Source organism: Varroa destructor, unplaced genomic scaffold (genome assembly GCF_002443255.2).
Source record: "Varroa destructor unplaced genomic scaffold, Vdes_3.0 BEIS01000004.1, whole genome shotgun sequence".
In the NCBI taxonomy this organism is placed as follows: domain Eukaryota; kingdom Metazoa; phylum Arthropoda; class Arachnida; order Mesostigmata; family Varroidae; genus Varroa; species Varroa destructor.
The window spans coordinates 35566144-35585996 of NW_019211457.1; the positions used below are offsets into that span (position 1 = coordinate 35566144).

Genomic DNA, 19853 nt, shown 5'->3' on the forward strand with positions numbered 1-19853 from the left:
TTACTACAGCCTGCATTTGATGCTTACAGCACGTTTCTTCTCGCCTCAGTGTAAAACGAGCTCCACTGAAGGATCCTATCGATTCCTCATTTCGCCTAGTCAGTGCGAGCAACGCGTTAGTTTCTGATTCAATCGAAGCATATCTTTATCTTGGTTTATTCCGACTCTTCAACTGTTCGCCTCGAAGTTTAACTGAGTGGCCTGAACGGAACCGGTGTAAGTAGCACAGGGACGCTGACATTATCTCTGCGAAATGTCGAGTTCTAACCGACAGGCACACGGAACGGGTGACCGGTCGGTCGGTGTCTGGGTCCAGACTGGGAGCTGCTGCCACCGCAAAGAGGGACAACTAAGCGTAGAGATCGTAGGATTGCGAGGGCGCTGAAGCGACCATGGACTGTCGGCTCACGGAAGAAGGTGATCACACGGACATACACTTACGCACAGCCAGTCCAGTCAACTGATCACAACAGACGCGAACAACGGACAGTCCCTTAACGCTCAGCAACCTTCCGTCCAGCCCGGTCTCCAGCCTCGCGATCAGCCAAGCCCTTCGACGGACCACTTAGCCAGAAAGACGATCCGACTCTATCATTGTTTTCGGCTTGAACGTCGCCGCTGAAGTTCTTGTTGCTATCGTCATCATTATAATAATCCCTTGCCTTCGCGATTCCAAATCGCATCACCAAAAGGCTAGGACCGCCAATGAGAAAGGGAAGGGATAAGATGCTTCCGTTGCCGTTAGTATTCTCCGCCGGACAGTTGGCACTCGGACGGACGGATCGGGCCAACTGACCACTGATGTTCGTGTACGGAGCACGAAACATCTAACGTCGATCGTTCCTAAATGCTACAGCATATTGCTGTTATTATAGTAGATATTTGTTGTTGTTATTGTAACTCGCTAGGTTGTGAGTAGTAGATTACTACCACTGTTATAAGCACCGGCGGCTAATGCAGCTACTTCCGCAAACAGGTACAAGATGACAATTCTCCAGGAAATCTGACGAGGAGAACGACTGAGATGGCCGTAGTGTCTTCGACAATGATTTTAAGTCTTGCTGCTGCTGCTGCTGCAGCAGCTCTAGCTCCTTCCGACTGCCAGACGGGAATGGAGCGAAGAACGTTCAGTTCAGCAATGGAAGACGCTCATACGAGCGCACAAACGTCCAAAAAGAAGAAGCGCAACTGCACGCTCTTACGCACATTGGCCACCGTGAGCACCTCTTTCTTTGCTGCTTGGTGCCAATGATCTGAGCAATGACGACACAACAGACTACATACCTCTCACCGCTTATTACCCAGAAACAAACAGAAACCGGTCATTACCTTTCCCACAAGGGTAAGAATTGAAGTGTACAGTCAAGAAAGTGCGTGTCACAAATGAAAAACCAAACGAGTCGATCGAATACCTAAGCTGTTCATATTAGAATGCTTAATATGATGTCCCGTTTTTCACTCGTAATTATGTAAAGGAGAACTGACAGTTGACGCATAACATTACGACAATGCAGAATTAGCACTAGTTTTTTAGCGGTGGTGCAGGTGCAGGAAACCACAGACGGTTGCAGATTTTGTTGGCCAGCGTTGCACGGACATATGTACATGCGTGTCTACTTATAATTGTACGCTAAGCGGGTTTCGACGTTTATATGGGTCGATAGGCATCATCGACAACGAAGAACCACATCTGCGTCATTTTATATCAACGACAATAACGTCGATACTAAACGCTCCAACATCTGCCAACTTTACCCAGTGGCCTGTCTCGACAACACGGGCAGACGCATGGTGATTGAGGCGCATGGTGACGCACTTTCCGTGCGAAAGGACGCGCCGAGGTACTACCTACAACCGACAAAAGGATTTTAACTAGGACAGAGTAGTTGCTAAAAAACAGGAAAAATCAGCACTAACAGTAGGCAGAATGTGGCGCGCATGCACCCAGCCTCACACATACGCATGGTTGTTTAATTAATTGGGTTTGTGTGCTTCGAGATTACGAGGCGAAATCAGAGATCGGGGGAACATGTCGCCGTTGCTGTTCAAGATGCTGTAAAACGACGATGGTGATTGGAAGGATTGCATGCGCGATTTCCGCTGTTATGAACACGTTTGCTACGTTTATCTCACAGTTACAGTATTGTGTGTCATTCATTATATACTACATTATAAGCATTATTGCAATCAGCGCTGGGTTGCATGTTATATTCCAAAGAGGTGATAGAAACCGAAGAGCTGTTTACCTTATGATTATATGACAGAATTAGCCGACGCACAACTATTACTTCTATTTATAGCCCAGTGGCGTTAGGCTGGCCTAGCTTTGAAAAGTTATTGTCAGCTGTTGTGTCTGTTAGTACCGTTATCCACAAGTACCCGAGGACCAGAAAGCGCCCATGTGTGACTTAGTCCAGCCAGGAGGGCATCGTGCGCACTGATGAGACAAGTGGCGACTGTGATGACGTAGTTTGGACATATTACACTTAAGGGCGGATAGAACGATGGCAATATTAATAGAAACAACGAGGAAAACGAGGCTGACGAAAAACAAAAAAGTTTGCATATGAAGTTGCTGCTCTTCTGGCTAATTAGTTTGAAACAAGACCGCCCACTGTTTTTTGCCCTTCTCGTTTCGCTTTGCCCCTAGCTAGTACCGCCACCGTATATTAGCCACATCTAATGAAGCGTGGGCAAATTAATCGGCCTCATTTGCTTTCGCAGGCGTAAAGCAATATACGACTGTTATTGAGGAGACAAACGTTGCATTGTAGACATAATAAAAAAGAATGAAGGACGGCATGATGGCTGAGCGGTAAGATGTACCCCATAGGAAGAAAAAGTACATAAATTTAATTATGTGAATGGACGTGAGAGTCTCTCGCGAGTAAGACGCATGGAAGACCTTTCACTCCTTTTCCCCTTATCGAAATTATAACAATATCCTGGAGGCAAACGAACTGTTTTCACGGTTCGGTTCTTTAAAAGGTGTCACGCTTTATAGTCAGCACGTTTTGTTTTGGCAGGATACAGAAGATAAGTATTTTTATGCTAGTTTACAATAAAGTCTTTAACATTTTGGATCTCGTCCTAAACTAAGCCGCTAGCAGCTGACTCAGGTCTTCTACGGTAGAAAGTCTTATTAGCTATTACTTTGGTCAATGGTTTTTAACGACAATCATCTGTAAAAATTAATTATGAAAATATCTAATGGTGATATTTGTAATCAGGGTAACAACGCTGGCCTAATACACGAGGTGTATTATCAGAAGACATTTAGTTTTTCAAAGCGCGCCAAGTTTACACGAAAATTGTATAACAGTTTGTGCACACGTTCGCGGTAGTGCCCTGCAAAACGTCTGAGTGGGGGACGGCTGAATCGGCACAATATACAGCATCTATTATCCGTAGTGCATCTAGCTTAGGATAGCAACAGCGAACCTTCGATGTCCGCATCTGAAAATATGTCCTATTACATTTGGCAGAATACAAGTTGATCTGTAGCGATGTTCCGATATCGAGAGTCGTAGAAAGGCCGCCCTGATTTATTTGAAGATTTCGCACACCAACTAAATACTACCATGCCTCTACATAGTTCTGCTGCTTGTCTATGCATTTGCCGCCGTAACGGAGCTGTTCACTAAATATATCTACACATTGGAGAAGCTGACCTTTGGCGGTTACCGATCCTGCGTGCCACCGTAAGCCGGATAATAATAATAGTAATAAGCCGGATGTATTTAATTAGCGGTTTAGACTACCAAAAATATAGCAGGTGAACGAACTATTGTCACACATAATATATTAATTTCATGAATAATTAGTACATTTATATAAAAGCCCATTGTTCTGCGAAAATTAAGCAACCATTTCTTTCTAAATTATCAACGTATTATACAACTCTATAACCCCGTCGTATGTATTTATTTATTAGTAAAGTTTTCCCCTTCATGGTCTACAATAAGTCTAAGTAGTCGGTGCATCAGCGTAAATAGTAGAAATAGGACTATGGCATCGACGTCTCATGTACTGTGCGAAGACCTGAATGAATGAATTGAAAGTAACAGGCCAGGCTTGATTAGCCCGAGCTTCAGTCGGGGCTAGAGGCGACGAACGCACAGAAAAAAATCAATTAATCGATATCGGCTTTATTTTTTCTTCCCATTCTTGGCCTTACCGCCTTCATCGCTAGACCCCTCCTTGTCGGCGTTCCTCAAGCGACGACTAACAGAAGCGAAGTCGACAAAAAGGTATAGCTCCGCTTAGTAAAACTATGGGACCTCGCAGAGGCGTCGGGGCCACGAGCACGATGAGACGCACTCGAGGGGCAACAACACGCCCCAAGGAAACAACGAGTGTCGATTAGCTGCACGCCAGGTTGATGTTGGCGCCATGAAGTCTTAACTTTGGAACAAAAGATAAAAAGGCTGAACAACAAAGGACGCGTCTAACATGCCTACTAGGAAAGTTGCCCTAAAGACAGCACTAGGAAGACTTTCGTTGTGGAAAACTGGACTACTGGAAAACCACTAAAAACTGGCTTATTCCATTAATACGTGTTAAAAAAATACTTTAAAGATAAATAAAAGCTGAATGCATACACACGATTAGAACGAATCGCAAGAAAATATAGCTAGGACCGCTTTTTGTTATCATTTAGCTTCATGCTTCAATTTAAGCTTGTTTCTTGTAGTAAATAGTTCATTAACTGATGGAAGGTGCTTTCGCAAGATCAAGGGACTTCTCCCAGTTTGCGTAACCGCAATGTAACCACCTACGAGATCTGTGTGTCATATATTGTATGGCGTACATCACAACAGTTGACAAGTTGTCATGGTTTTTGAGGTATTCATTCGGCGCGTGACTCCGCTTCACAACAACGAGCTACTTAAAAAACGACCAGCCGACAAGCCAGCCAATTGTGACGCTGCTTTGTGCGAACGTAACTGCGTGTTTTTGTTAGTGGAGCTGATCGAACAAAGTGCTTCAGATGCCAACTGGTGTGGAATAAAACCGACCGACGATGCGGGCAAACGCGTGCGGACACGACGGTAAACAGTAACAATGGCCTTCCATAAGGAATGGCATACGACAACGACAATAAGCCGTCAGTTGATCCTGCTAATAGCAGACTTCACTCGTAACGACGCCACCTTGACAACATAAAAAGAGGTTAACTGGTGTGTACGGTATTGAAAAGCGCTTCTGCGTCCAGATAAGAAAGCAATTAAAGTTGTTTAATACGTGATAGGTTATACTGTGTTTTACCTAAGCGTTGGCAGGCCATGTCCATGTGTTGTATTACATTTATCTATGCAGATTTGACAGGTTGGAAGTATTACAACTTAGCTATCATAAACATTGAATTTGTCGTATAATATTTAGTACAGAGACGAGCAGCTCAAATTCTACAAATATTGATTGTTGCTACATCTAACTGCACTTATTTATAAAATCTATGCTTAAATAAGTTCTCGATAAATGCGGGAGATTTCACAATAATTATTTCCGTCTTCTGATATGACTTTGAGGCATCTATGTAGCCGTGTACATTTATGGACTGTCTTTCTGGCAACACCGTTGCCAGCGTACAATGACATATTATTGGCATATATGAAACTATTAGATAATTAATAAACATGTGATCATAGTCGTACCACCTATAACCCAGATACCTGACCCCAATCAGGATTTGTACAAAGCTGTTTCTAAACAGATCACCTTACTTGTAACGCTGTCCGTCAAACTTAAATGAATCATTGGCTTAAATAATTGAAATTAACTGTTTAACTTTTACAAACTGACTGTATTTGTATTTTTAATCAATTTCAGAGCCTAATTTACATGTAGTAGTTTACTACAAAACTGGTTAGTAAGCCCATCAAGATCTCACGTTAAATTTCTACTTTATATATCAATGTAAATGTCAAAACTTACCGGGTTTCGGAACGTTCCTCTTGACTTGCATCCATTTATATGTGGGGACCGGTGCAGCGTTCGTCGCACATTTCACTGTCGCTGGGTTGATCGATCCTGCACCCACTGCGCCCTGATAGGGCGCCCCCATCGAGCCCATTCCGCCCATTGAGCCAATCGCGCCCATCGCGTCGCCCATGCCACCGTACAGAGGGTCCATACGCATCAGATCGTAGTCCCCGCCAACACTCATTGGGTAGCCGCCCATCATATACGATTGGCGGCACACGCTGTTTTGTCGCCCATGGCTGCCCATGCCGGCGCCAAGCTCGAGATAAGGGTAAGCGGAGTGCGTGGGCGAAGGTGGCAATCCAATGGGCGGCTTTTGATCGGCCAGTTCGCCAACAACTGCTGTTCCACGGCCCGCACCACCAGCTCCTTCATGCACCCCGCCACCGCCCCCTCCGCCACCTCCGCCGCCGCCTGTCACCCCTGCAGCTGCTCCGGACGTTGTTGTCGTTGTTGGCGAATGTGTGTGGTACTCCCGATAGAAATTTGAGGCGGCGGGATGTGTGGGGCTGGGAGATGCGCCTGGCGAACTATATCCTGATGACGAACCGTTATTGTACGTTGGCGTGGAAATTCGCGCATAACCTGCAGCAGCTGCCGCTGCGGCTGCTGCCCGCTGTTGGTCGAGATTTGTGTAGCTTAAACTGGATGGCTGTGTTGGCGCTTCCAACTGACCAGGACCATCGTGTAGCGGCGGTGTTCGCGGGTCGGTATAGGCGCTTAGATGATGTACTGCGTGGTGATGGTGCACCGCCGGATGATAGGGATCTGCTGGAGCCGCTGGCGGCGGGAAATATACCTGTGCTGCCAGCTCAGGGTATTGGGCCATTGCCGCCGTGGTATGACCGCCGTACGAATCGTACGAGCTATACTGTGGTGGACGTGAATAGTCTCGTGTGCTCCGAGTGAAGCCCACGAGACTAGTTTGGTCTTGGTCGACCTCGCGGCTACGTGGGGCTCTACTCGGACGTTCAGTCTCTGAAACGGTGCCGAGGTAACCGTTGACGCCGAACACAGCACGGTTCATAGCCTACGCACCTACCAAAAATACATGACAGCACGCTAGAGCTTCCTCGCCGCGTGCACGTCAAGAGCCCACGAGATTCGAACGGGTTAGATGAGATAGGATTGGCGTTTCACGTTGTGCGCTAGCAGTAGGTAAACTCTTCTCTAGTCGAAGATAATACGCAAAGGACGATCGAGCTACGAGATAAACCAGATACAAGAGCTAACAACAAATTGAACAAAAACAATCTAAGCGGCTTCGAGCGTAAACCAGATACAGGTTAGACAGAGATCAACAACTAATGCAGATGCGACTCAGCTTTAGCCACCAGTTCATCTAAGCCCGTCGCTGGGCGCCTTTGAATGATTTAGGGAATCGGTCGAAAAGAATTTCCACGATTATGATGTTGTCCCGGACACAAAAAATTCTTTCCAACAGATGAAGACAATTATTAATCGACGAACGCTGCCACCGGATCCTGACAAGTCACACTCACACTCACTTTCAGCCTTTCAGGTTTTGCACCGAACAGAAGTCGACGTACAAATATGAGAGATACTGCACACTATTTTGCCTTCAGAACCGCCATGTTCACTTAACGAGTCGTAGTCACTGTCCGGACCGACCTTTACTTAAAGCACTTAAAAATCCGTACCTTTATTTTCTTGTTTTTTTTTTTCTTTATTTTCGGCTCCTATATCGTCTAAAAAGTAAAATTTTCGTTTTATGCCTTCCACCACATGGGCAAATGGGGAGGGGGGAACCACGCTAGATCCGAGGAGGGGGGCACTGACGTGGAGGCAAAAGTAAGAGCCAAATAGCGGTCCTGCGCTCTATTTCACAGTTGGTCCTGACGCGTTTCCAACTCGTTGTCATGCCAGTGCCTTTCCAGGCCTTGATAATCGAGATATCGAACAGTGCAGCTGCTGAACGTGGGCTGGGCGACCGGCAGCTGCTGTTGTTTTTCGAAAACCGAGGACTGGCTGATGAGAGGTTATTAATATTTCAAGCTCTACACCGAAAGCTGTTTCCGTAGCGCACTGGCACGTCTCGACACTGGCTGTTTCTTCCACTGTTTGGTTGGCATTGTCCAGCGGTTCTTCTGTAGCTGTTATTGCCGCTAGTGTGCCTCGTGTTTTTTCGTTTTGCGTCCGCGCTCGATCCTCGAATCCCTAGCCGTCGCTTGCCTCGCTTCGGTCCAACTCGCTCGCTCAGCGGTCGTTCAGCTGCGATGCCACACCAGTATTCGCCAGGCTACAGAGCCAAATCCACCACCATAGGCCGCCAAGCCCGTGCCGCCGAGGCGGGCGTCCAATTGGGAGGAGTCCGCCGACCAATCGCAGTGTTCGCCCAGCGGAAGGTCCCGCCTCGACGAGGAGGCCTTGGCCGGTCAGGCCGACAACCGACCGACGCAGACAGGCGCGGCTGGCTGTTCGCTCCCGGCCTCCCTCCCTGCCGCCTGCTCGCTTGCCTGACTCCCTGCCTAGCTGGCCAGCAGTAGCGGCAGCAGTAGTTGGCAGGATGACTGGCTGGCTGGCTGGCTGGCTTGCTAGGTAGCTCTTTCGCTGACTACCGCCTGGCCGGCTGGCTGAGCTAACGGCGGCAGCAGCAGCAGCAGCATATGCTGTCCATGGTGCGGCTGCTGCTAATGCCGGGTTACGCTGGGCGAGTCGGACCACAACGATGCGATGGTGCCGAGTTTGCCCGTCACTACCTCGCTCGCACGCCGCTTTTTGCTGGCTGCTGGCTCTCTGCCCGCTGCTGTTCGCTGTCACCCAATGGCCGGCGCTCGAACGACGGCTAGAGAAAGAAGCGAGCTGAACAGCCGACGGACAGCAAACAGCCGCTTGCTCGGTCGGTCTGCCTATTTCTGAGGAAGCAGTTCGTTCGCCACCAGCAGTCCAACGAGCTCTTTCTCGTCCTTCAGTCTCTTCGCTACGATGAGGCTACGACCACGATGAACACGACAACGACCGACACGAACAGTCGTCAGCCGTCGACAACCGCCATATTCATTCTCCACACAGTCGTCTACTGCTGTTCCCGAAGCTGCTGGCTCTACGGAGCTGAAGAGAACCCACATAGCATTGGGCCTATCTGAGAAGAAGCCCAGCTACAATAGTAAGCAGAGAGAGCAGCATAGCAGTCGGCTTCACAAGGTTGCAGCCACTCCTAAGCGCTACGCATACACATTTTATATATACATGCACTGAGCAATGTGTGCCATTCAGGTATACGCGTTTGTCCATCGCTTGATCATTCTATTAAATACAACTGTCTCTATTGGAAAAAACTTTTACATATATATAAAATGAGTAGCATTTATAATGGTGCGCGTGGACGGTAGAATTATGTCAGTGTCGATTTCATTAGCGAAGGGTTTAGAAAGGGCTAGTCTCTCGGCGCTAGAGACGCGAACACGGAGGTATCGCTGGTGTTGACAGGCGGATTAATTTATGGCAAATTTATTAGCTGGTTGTAGTTTGAGTTCAGATTAGCTGCCGACACATCGACTATCTATGTGTATGGCGAGTACCTTATTCGCAAGGCATAGATGAAACGAGGGGTACGGTGAAAATGCCAGAACCCTGTTCTGAGCAGGGGGTTATTAGCAGGAGTTATTTATGGGATGTGGACCTTGTTGTTGGCTTATACTCCACCAGTAGCTACGCCGTGGGTGACATTTGAGTTGGTCCACGATCTGATTGGCAATATTAGGCGCAGACACTTGATTGGCTGCGTTCTTTGCAATGGTCAAAGACGATAGAATAGGTCAAGAAGTGCATTATAATTCTCCAACAATCTCTTTAGTGAGATACAGGGTTGCGGGGGGCACAGATAGTTCTCGATCTGATTATGTCAACTATAAGTATTCCTTGGCCGCAGCATAGCAGAAGAGCGATTTTTGCCGGTACCGGTAATTGAAAGAACATTTTATGAACTTACAAAGAAAGGGTAAACGTAAATTATGCTTAATCACGTAAATAATAGTACTTAATTAGTTCAAACAATTGGCTCGGCAGCAATGACGTACCGTTATGTTACATAAGATATATTATATAAAATAGAATCGTGCGTAATTTTGATACGTAACTGATAAACAAATGACTGAGAAAAGTATTCTAGCTAAAGTAGCATCGAACGACAAAACTGTGCAATTTTGAAGGCCGCGTACGAACTACAAATGGTGACCATAGTAGTAGAAGTAATAGCTGTAGTTGTGACACAGGTCACCGTTGCTACCAGTTCAATGTTCAATGTGAGTGTCGTTCCGTGCCACATCTATGTCGCATTATATATGATATTGCACATTATTCGATAAAGGCAGGACGATTGCTGCTAATGTTTATTTTTAGTTAAATTACAAATTGTATTTCGTGACTAATTTTTGCTGACAGGCCAACGCCAAACGAAGCATCATGGCGTACAGCATAATGAAACACTGCTCGACGTTTCCTGAGCCTTTTCTCTAGTGGACCGCAGCCGCTGCTAAGACCGCGACGACTTGAGCACGATCCATAAAGGAATGGGCACCGCTGGACGCGGCAGCAACGATACTAATACAGTCTTCTGCATGAATGAATGCGGCTTAGTTATGATGCCGGCGACGTTTGTCCATTTCTAACGCTGCAGTAGCGACGTATGACGTTGATAACAGAATCACGTCCGCAACAATACGGCTATCGCCATAATTGATATGCCTTCTGCCCCGACCTTCGAAGTACTCGCTGTCTTGCACAGGGCGAGGAACGATCTGGCCCTCGTAGCGTCGGCCACGCTGTACATATGTATGTATTCATTAGCAAAGACGCTAAGCAAACATCGATTAATTGTCAACCGGAAGCAAAGGGGAACCGAAACCTGATATAAAGATAATATAACTTCCTTTGTTCGCACAGGTTGTATGGCACGTGAAAATAATGTAACAACTAGATATGCAAACCTTTGTCACCCTTCAAGTTGGTATAGAATGTAACATAGAATCTGGGTTCCCTAGCATGCCACACAAGGACATGCGGTACTGAGTCGATACTATGGGCTTTCGAAACTGCCGTGAAAAAATACTGTGGTAGAAGTTGACCGGCCTTAATGCACCTAGGTATAATAGAAAGCGACCTACCCTGTATATCTCCAAAAGGACTTAGCAGCAAATCATCTTACTTAATCAGAGGGTCTGAGAGCTATTTATTACCTGTTTGTAATAAACCTCAGTATATCCCCGTAGCAACCCGTTTCCCTGATCAAAGAGCTCATTTCTAACCCCTGCCATGGATCCGCCTAGTGCTATGGATCATTAAACGGGTGTATGTTACGTCTGTCAAACGTTTTTAGAATTACGACGAGTGTCAACTGAATTATATATCGAAGCAAATCGATAAGGCAATATTAAGAGCGCCCTAATCACAAGGACCTAGGTCGGGAGAATAAGCAGTTAAGTGCAACGTTTTCTTAAGCCAAAAAATAAATAAGAGCTGGAGTTGTCGTCAAACGACTGAACTGCGTGCAATATTGATGGCCTATGAACCCTTAATGGATGCGAAACAGTTAATTGGGTTACACTCACCGTTTCATTGCCAGCAAGTATCTTGTGGTAGCAGATGTCCCTTGTATGCGCTGTAAGTACCACTACTAGCTTACTTTCGAACCAGCCCAACACTGCTACCAAGTTCGATTTGCAAGGCTTACCTGATACCATCGGTAGAACTGACCCGTACCTCTTTTATGGTGACCGTATGTCTCAGGCGATTTTTTTGTTGATTAAAGTTCCATGAATTGTACGTAAAATATGCCGCCTTTATTTCCAACTGGCCTAGAGTCGATTCAGGTGGGACCTATTTTCACCCTGTTTCAGTTTTGATCGTGTAACACGTTATACGCGAAATGCTAGTTTTGGTCGACAAACGCTTTAAGCTCCGATTCTGTTTTCGTTAAAAGACTCCCCGATTGTGGCAATACGTTGCTGTTCTTTCAACCCCAACATCTAGCCACTTCATCGCTGGTCTTCAACACGTCAATCTGGGTCCTGAATTGATCTCACCATTTTTTGCTGTGCTTTCGTTTAGGACTCTTTTTGTATTTGGCAATACATTCTGTTTGCGAGTAACGTGTAGCTTAAGAGTAAATCAGCCTTAAAGTTCACCGAATCCGCTTGTAACAGCTATATATATATATACATAAAGCTCATTTGAGAGAAAGTAGTATTAATAATAGAGTATTATCATAAAGAAGTGTTACGGGAGCTTCCAGGTAACTTGGAGTGAAACAAAAATTCCTCCTTAAGTAATTCGCCTACGCATTCTATTTCCGTAAAAAGAAAACTTCAAATTGACACACAAGGCAATATTTTAAGGTCTAAACACTGAAAAACAAGTATTTTCTTAGGAAGCGGAGCGTACGTAGTCTTTAGCTCTGTCAATACGATAATTATCGTTGAGCTGCATAGAAGCCATAATAGTGTTGAAATACAAGAGCAAAAAGATGATAGGACGAATTTGTTGATTCGATGTTCAGTCGTCGGTCAGCCAATGCCAATTTGTTGTACGTGGCGGCGCAACAACACCTACGCGCTCGTACCACCAACTACTACGATATATGTACCGTGCGATATATTTTATATGCGCAGAATACCAGACCGGCAGCAATAACAGCAACAACAACAATCACATGAGTGTAACGGCGGCTGTAGCGAAGATCGCGTAACCAGCGCGAAAGGGAACACAAAAAGAAAGAGAACTTATTTGATGCCGGCGGCAGCAGGAGCAGCAGCAGCAGCAGCTTAGCGGCCAATCACGAATCCCTCTGAATAGAACAGGACTCAGAAGACAGAGCCCCAGAAGAGGCGAATCGCTACGTTAACACGTCCATGGCAGCAGCAGATAGCAGACGCTCCAACATAAGGAGCGAGTGCTTCTTCAAATGTGCGAGGTGACGTATAGAAGAGCATACTGGTCGCGTACAGCGCAATGAGCATTCGTTAGCGGTTGCTACATCTAAAGTGTACGCACAACAATACGATGAGGATGTACGCTGATGATGCGGGTATTCGAAGATGCGGCGGAGCGAATGAGCGGTTTGAACGATTAAAGGGGGCGGAATACGAGATGACCGGCGGCGGCGGCGGCGGCGACGGCGACGGCGACGGTAATGTACACTGATATTGTTGATGCTATTGTAAAAGAAAGGATAAAACTCATGCGAGGCAGAACGTTATCGGTACCAATAAACCCGCAGCACCGTATATACCAGTGAAGTTCGTCGGACAGTATGGAGGGTGTCTTCCTTATGACGGTTACTGTTAGACGATGGAAAGACTCTTCATTCTACAACTTAACAGAGGACGCGTAGACAGACGAAGAGGGGACGACGGGGGAAGAGACGCGGAAGGTGTTTATGTAGATGAAGCGCTCAGAAAGGCAAAAGACGCTGAATTGAAGCGATGCATCGGCAGAATTTGTTGTCATCCAAAATATCGTGTGTCGAACCAGACCAATTTTGGACAAATCATTCTTGTGTCTCACAGCGGTGCCCCAAATTACTATTGTTCCTGGTTCGTCATCAACGGCGCCCACTAAAGCTCAGGCCTTGTTTTTAAAATAGTGACCGGCCTTTTGACGATCCGATGCAGGTGGCGATACCTGAAAGCATTCAGATCTTGCCCACTCTGATCTAGCACTGAACATCCATAAACGAAATAAGCCCCAACTAATTAGGTGCACATATTTAAGATTTATCCCGCGCCGTAAAGGTTAGTTGGGATGATAAGTAGCTAACGCAACTGATATGATTAGATTTAGGTAAGACTGAACCGAAGTTCTTGGCTTGCTAGTTATGGTATTTGTTAAATGTTGTTGGTAGTTGTATGATATCTCTTAAATGAACATTGCACGGTTGTGTTCATTTGATATACCTGGCATTGATATAGTTACAGCTTCAGGCTTGGAACACGATGTTTCTTCCTTAAACCTTTGAATAGTAAGCATGCGTCAAACGGTATTAGTCGACGTGAACTCGTGAGAATGCCGCTCATACAACTAAATTCCAGCGAGATGAAAATTCGTGCCGATCGCAGGCCAAACATATAAGGGTCCAAAAGGTCCTAATAAAGGCTAACCGGTGAAGTTCATCCGAAGGGTAAAAAACAACCTATCCTGTGCCGGTTTGTACGTCTGCTAGATACCTTTTGACGACACATTTTATACACTATGGCTACAATATAACTAGGACAATCGTATCTGTTATACAAATTTCTAATCTAAGGTAATATATATTTTTATTTGATAAGGAAGCGTGGTCAAATAACCAGAAATTGTGCAATCCAGTGTATCAACCAAGTGCCGAAACGATATATTTTGTTAAGATTGAAGACTGTTCCTTATACAGGGATATTAATTATTTCTAAGGCCATTATGGTACCTGCTATTAGCGTAGGTATTACTTAAATAGGAATTTTGATAAACTGATTCGTATAACCCGCTCATTTACTGGTCGATAGAAAGACCGGTGGATATTTTATGCCATCGTTCTGATTGGTGATGTGGTTACCGGCAGATTGATTTACCTATTGCTGCAACAAATGACTGGACCAGCGTTCCTGAATAGAAAAATTATTTGTTGATAGAAGAACGTGGTTGAGCATCGAAAGAGGAGTCTGTATATGCGACCGGTTTAAGTTAAACTGAGACGAAGTTCTTATTGAATCTCTCGTTCGCTATGTCTGTCCGTCAGGCCTGTGAACTCCTAGTGTGTCCCTCGTGCCAGCCTGTGTCATCTGCGCAGCGTTTCGACTGACTGAGGCGAAGATTTTGCATGATCAGGTAGAAAAGAAAGTGTGCATTCAAAGCTGAGTACTTCAGTGACCAGGCGAACTGGCCATATTTATGAAGGTATTACTCACGAATGAACCTCATAGCACCCTACACGATGACCAGCGACCGAACTAGTAATACAGATAAACTTTTTTAGAAGCGGCTTTCAGGTTATTTTTGTCATCTGTTGAAGTAGAAACATATGAACGACTTGCTAATTTAACCTATCAATACTAACTGACGTGTTAGTTGGTAATAAAATCAATAGCCTCAGGAAGGTCGTACCTATACCAACGAAATTATGATCGTTGGCACTTTCGTTCGAGGAGCGATGGTCATACGTATGTATTTGAAACTTCTAGCATTCGCAGAAGTGATTATTTTAATCATCTATGTCCGTAAATTTGAAATAAATTCGGTAAAGAGCTCGTTCTCGCCTGTTATGTGCTTCGGCACATAACAGGCGAGAACGACAGCTGTACTGCTTCAAACATGAAAAAGATGTCTATGTAAGCAATGGGCAGTCGTGTTAGCTGGGATCGGCAATTGAGGCTCTTCAATCAGACATCAGGTATAGGTATGAGACTTTAGAAGTGTTTATCCAGCAGCTGTAGCGTTTTACGCGATACCACCCGGCTCATTTAGTACGCATAGAAATCCTATACAAAACCCGGTGTTTCAGAAAACAGCTTGATGCCAAAAAAGTTATGCTCTTTGTATGATGATACAGGCGTTGCACCAAAAACACTCTACGACCTTAACATGTTTCCATAGAAATTATGATGTCAACAACTAGCCGAACTTCAAATTAAATACAAGACAACGCACAAACGGCTACCTCCGACAACACCGATAGCCGTTCGCTTTGTCATGTTAGTTGTTTCAATTTCGATTATTATTATTATCATCAGCTAAAACTAAACATGTACTTTAATAACACAAACGGACTGCCATATAGGAGAAAAAAACTAGACTCAAAAAAGAACCTTACCTCAATCTAAAAGCTTTTTTACTTTTTTTAATGGAATCGGCTCGACAAGCGACGCCGAGTTGTACACGATGCGTCTTGCACAAGTAAAAGTAAGTACACAAGGAAAAACTTTATTTGACGGCACATTTTGTCGTCTAAGCAGCGATTACCAAGATGAACTAGCAGCGTCGCGGAAGCTATCTATATCGCTATTACCTATATTCCCCATAGACTTGTACCAAACCAGAAAATTTGTTCTATCATACCAAAGCTATAATACTCCGTTATTATAATCGATTTAAGTTCTCCTACCGGTGATACTGGTACGAATAGAGCAGCTAAAAAGTGAGCCCTAACGTGTATACCTATTAGAACATTGAACGGAGCCACCAGTCTATTATCTTCAAATACCTTAGTTTTTTATGATATATCTGGACGTTCTTCACGTTGAAAGGAAATTGCCTTGTTAAGCAAATGATGAAGAGATTCTAAGGTTTAAACCGTGCACATTTCTTCATACAAAGATGTGTTCCTATGGTAGTCATATATTTGTAATCCAAAATAGGCCTTCCCACATTATAAAATAACTATAATTCAGGTCACGTGTCTATAACAAAGTGCATTATGTGTTTGACAATGGCTACCACATTACATATATGTTTACAAGTCTAAATGAGATTGCCCGAAATCGAAAACCGTATGACACTTTAACACGTAGCGCGTTAAAGAACTAGCGAGCTTGTAATCTATTATTATAGGTACAATCATCAGAGAGCTCACTGAGAATGTATCCAAGGCTACAAGCCCCGTACTTTGAAACGATGCAAACGTCGTTTTCAGTCTTCGAGCCTTCATTGCCCTTTTAAGGGTTGTGAAGCTTATCCTTCAGCTCAAAACCATATGTCTGTATTGTTTCGAGAGCAGTTCGTAGTGGCACTCCGGGTGTAGAGGTTCGAGGGGTATCAATAGCAAATTAGCAGCTAGCCGGCTTCAGTGGGTGGGGCATGGAAAGAAGGCAGCAGAACCTCCCTTGAGTCTTTCATAAGTCGAGTAGAAAGCGTAAGTCTTCTCAATTGGCGGGCCATCTTCTGCGTCCGCCGCTTCCCGGTTTCCCCTCGCGTCATACTAACCTCGTTTTGGCACGTCTTGTGTGTGTATGTGAGTGTGTGTGTGTGTATATGTGCGCGATCTGCTGCCAGCTCATGAGATTGCAACTACCGGAGGTGTATGAAAAGAAGCAAAAGAGGCCCAGCGTGCAGGGAGGGTTCAGATCCCCATTTTAGCATCAGCGTCGCCATCATTACTCCCAAAAACAGGGGCAGCGGTGGGAGGAAAGCGGTGAAGAGAAAGTGGGATCCGGACAGAATCGACACTATGGTCAAGACCAGAGGTGAATCGGTGTGCATGTGTCTGTGCGAGTGCCTATAGAAGATGAGACAGGACAGAGCGGGTGAACGGGGTGGAACAGAGGAGAGATGTGGCGTGGACACAAAGCGGCTTCGCGGTGGAGTGGGGTGTGGTGGTGGTAATAGTGATCTGATTGTGGGTGAAACGGCTCAACGGGGTGGCGCATAGTGCGTTCTGGGTATTATGAGATCGTCAGAGGTGGTAGTAACTCAACTCGTCGGCCCCTCACTACCTGCAGGAATACTGGTGATGAATAATTAAGAGACTTCACGCCTTTAAAGGGCAGTGGGGGCAACATGAACCTCTGGGCTGATGTGGTAGCATGATGAGCTTAGTTCGGTCTCGTTCGCCTCAATCACTTGAGCTGTTTAGTTGCTGACTACTGTCTTATATACCAGTTATGCAATTTGCAATAAGCTTTGCCTAAGGTAAATGCATGAATTTAATCAGCGCCGCGTTGCTTCACCGATGGACATTGGGAAAATTCTAATATATGCGCCATATTTGACGAGGGATCATATAGCTTGTTTAGCCTTGCACAAATTTCGGCAATGATACAGCATAACTTAACGTCAAGTAAACGAAGTCAAGTGTACGAGACGTTGAAGAGAGTTTCGTAACTCTAAAATTGACACTGTTACTATGATCAGCGTGATACACTATCTTTTTTTTGCCCTTTGAAATGTGCGTTTAGCTAACTTTCACGTGTTTGTTCATTTATCCCATATACAACATTTCATTCCTATATTACGATTTCGTTACGGAAACTCCCTCATAATTTTCACCTACCTTGCGCGATCCACGAAGGTCAAGTGCTTCTAATTTCAGCCCTTAGTTACGTGCAACTAACTAATATCTGAGGTCCCCGCATAAAATGTATAACTTTTCCTCTTGCTGCTGATAATTACTGATGGGCTATTGATTCGCAAGCTTCAACATTCATTCGGCCTTGTTGATGATCCTTGCTCAACTGTGCTTTTTTAATATGCCAGTGCCGTCTATTTTCTGGTGGTTCTCAAGGCATCCTTACGAGATAAAGTCGACTGCTGGTTCAAAGGACCCATCTGTTAGGAAGGTTCTCATTAAAATATGCTCGAAAGTTAAATTCACCGTCCCTATTAACATCATTTCTACACAGATTCTTGCAGTAAATTTAAGTAATTGGTATTAGTCTTTGTACTCTCGAAAACGAATGAACGAATCGTTTGTTTGCCTAAAATGGCTACCACATTATACCACGGCTCCTGATAAACTTGCACGGGGCTTTTGCACAGTGGGCAGATTTATCGTTACCTGGTGGGTGCGCTAATGTCGACCAACTGTTCATTTAATTTCAACGTAGCTTCACACATCGTTTCAAATAATCCTTTTTGAAAACTGTCGACATTTGTCCAACTATAGCTCGCACCATCGCTTTTTCGGTCCGGATGGTCCCTATATTAGTAGCACGTACTACTACTATCAACTAGGACGTTTTAAATGCGATAGACACCTGGTCTACTTATGCCAAGCTCACGGTATTATAGACTTATGGGGTGTTCGGCTATAACTTTCCTGTACTATCTGTGGAGCAGTGAAGCTCGTCATCCTGAACAGATCCATAGGTTTCAAACTTACCCGATTAATTTCAAGCCCCGGATATTGTTTTTGTATTTCTGCTACGTTATCGGTTTGAAGCACTCGTTACGAAAAAAAAAACACCAGTGTCATCATAGTTATCGTAAGAATGACTACGAAAGCTTAGAAAAAAAACACATCGCCACAACAGGTCCAATGTTTTTAGCCTTGCCTTGAAAAACGAATAAAATTTATCGCTAATTCCTTACATGTAACGTATATATTAATTGAGGATAATTTCTATATTTATGGCAAAGTAAAATGTGTTTGTAAGAGCTGAAACCCCACAAGATAGGCAATGAATGGCCTATCGGGCCATTGAATGAATGTTAACCATTTTCAGTGCACTACAAATGTGAGGAGCGTAATGATTTTAACACGCATAGTGAGCCGGTATACGAAGCGGCGAATTTAAAAATAGCAATGAGCATTAGGTATCGAAGCTGCAACCTCATAGCTATGAATCCATACTGGCTACTGCGACGCTCAAATACGCTTGTTGGTGCAACATGGTCGATAGCAGTACCTACCTGTAAGGTGTAATGTGTAAAACAAAACGGATAAACTGCCTTCAGAAGCTCAAGCCCACCCGCTTTCTTGTATTTGTGTATGAAAATCTCTCATCGGTAATTTTGCAAGGCACTAATCTTAAATGAGTACTTTGACGTACCGCTTGAAAGTCTTCGAAGCAAACGATGGACACAATCAAGGCTCTTGTATCTGGAACTGGCCTTAGGGCGGCCATCAGTGGAGCTTGCGTTTGGCTATTTAAAGTGACAGATGAAAGATACCCGTTTTATTTTAGTTTTGGTCAAGGCCTATACGAGCAGCTCAGATGGCATCGCCATAGTCATCGCAAGAGCGCCGAATGATTGTTTGATATTTTCTATAGCAGTATCGTAGCATTATGAATTGAAGTAGCAACGCTTATTGGATCTAATCACAGTATTTTGGCGCGTAGTGTTATGGGCGTTCAATGACCGCTTCTGAGATTGTAGGATAATTTTTTTACGCAGCGATAGGAAATGTTTTCGATTTGTAGCTGTTATAGTCATCTGTAGAG

General features: G+C 44.7%; 2 protein-coding genes across 2 annotated transcripts in view; one reads left to right on the plus strand and one right to left on the minus strand.

The window, feature by feature from the left end:
* Window positions 1–8502, minus strand: part of LOC111249028 (uncharacterized) — a 72841-nt gene extending 64339 nt beyond the window's left edge. The window contains exon 1 of the mRNA XM_086986875.1: window positions 5938–8502. Coding sequence (XP_086843001.1) covers window positions 5938–7012 — 1075 coding nt within the window. The 5' untranslated portion in view covers window positions 7013–8502. The remainder of the gene's footprint in view (window positions 1–5937) is intronic.
* The window catches only part of LOC147756131 (uncharacterized), an 86682-nt gene that overhangs the window by 57835 nt on the left and 8994 nt on the right, over window positions 1–19853 (plus strand). The window lies entirely within an intron of this gene.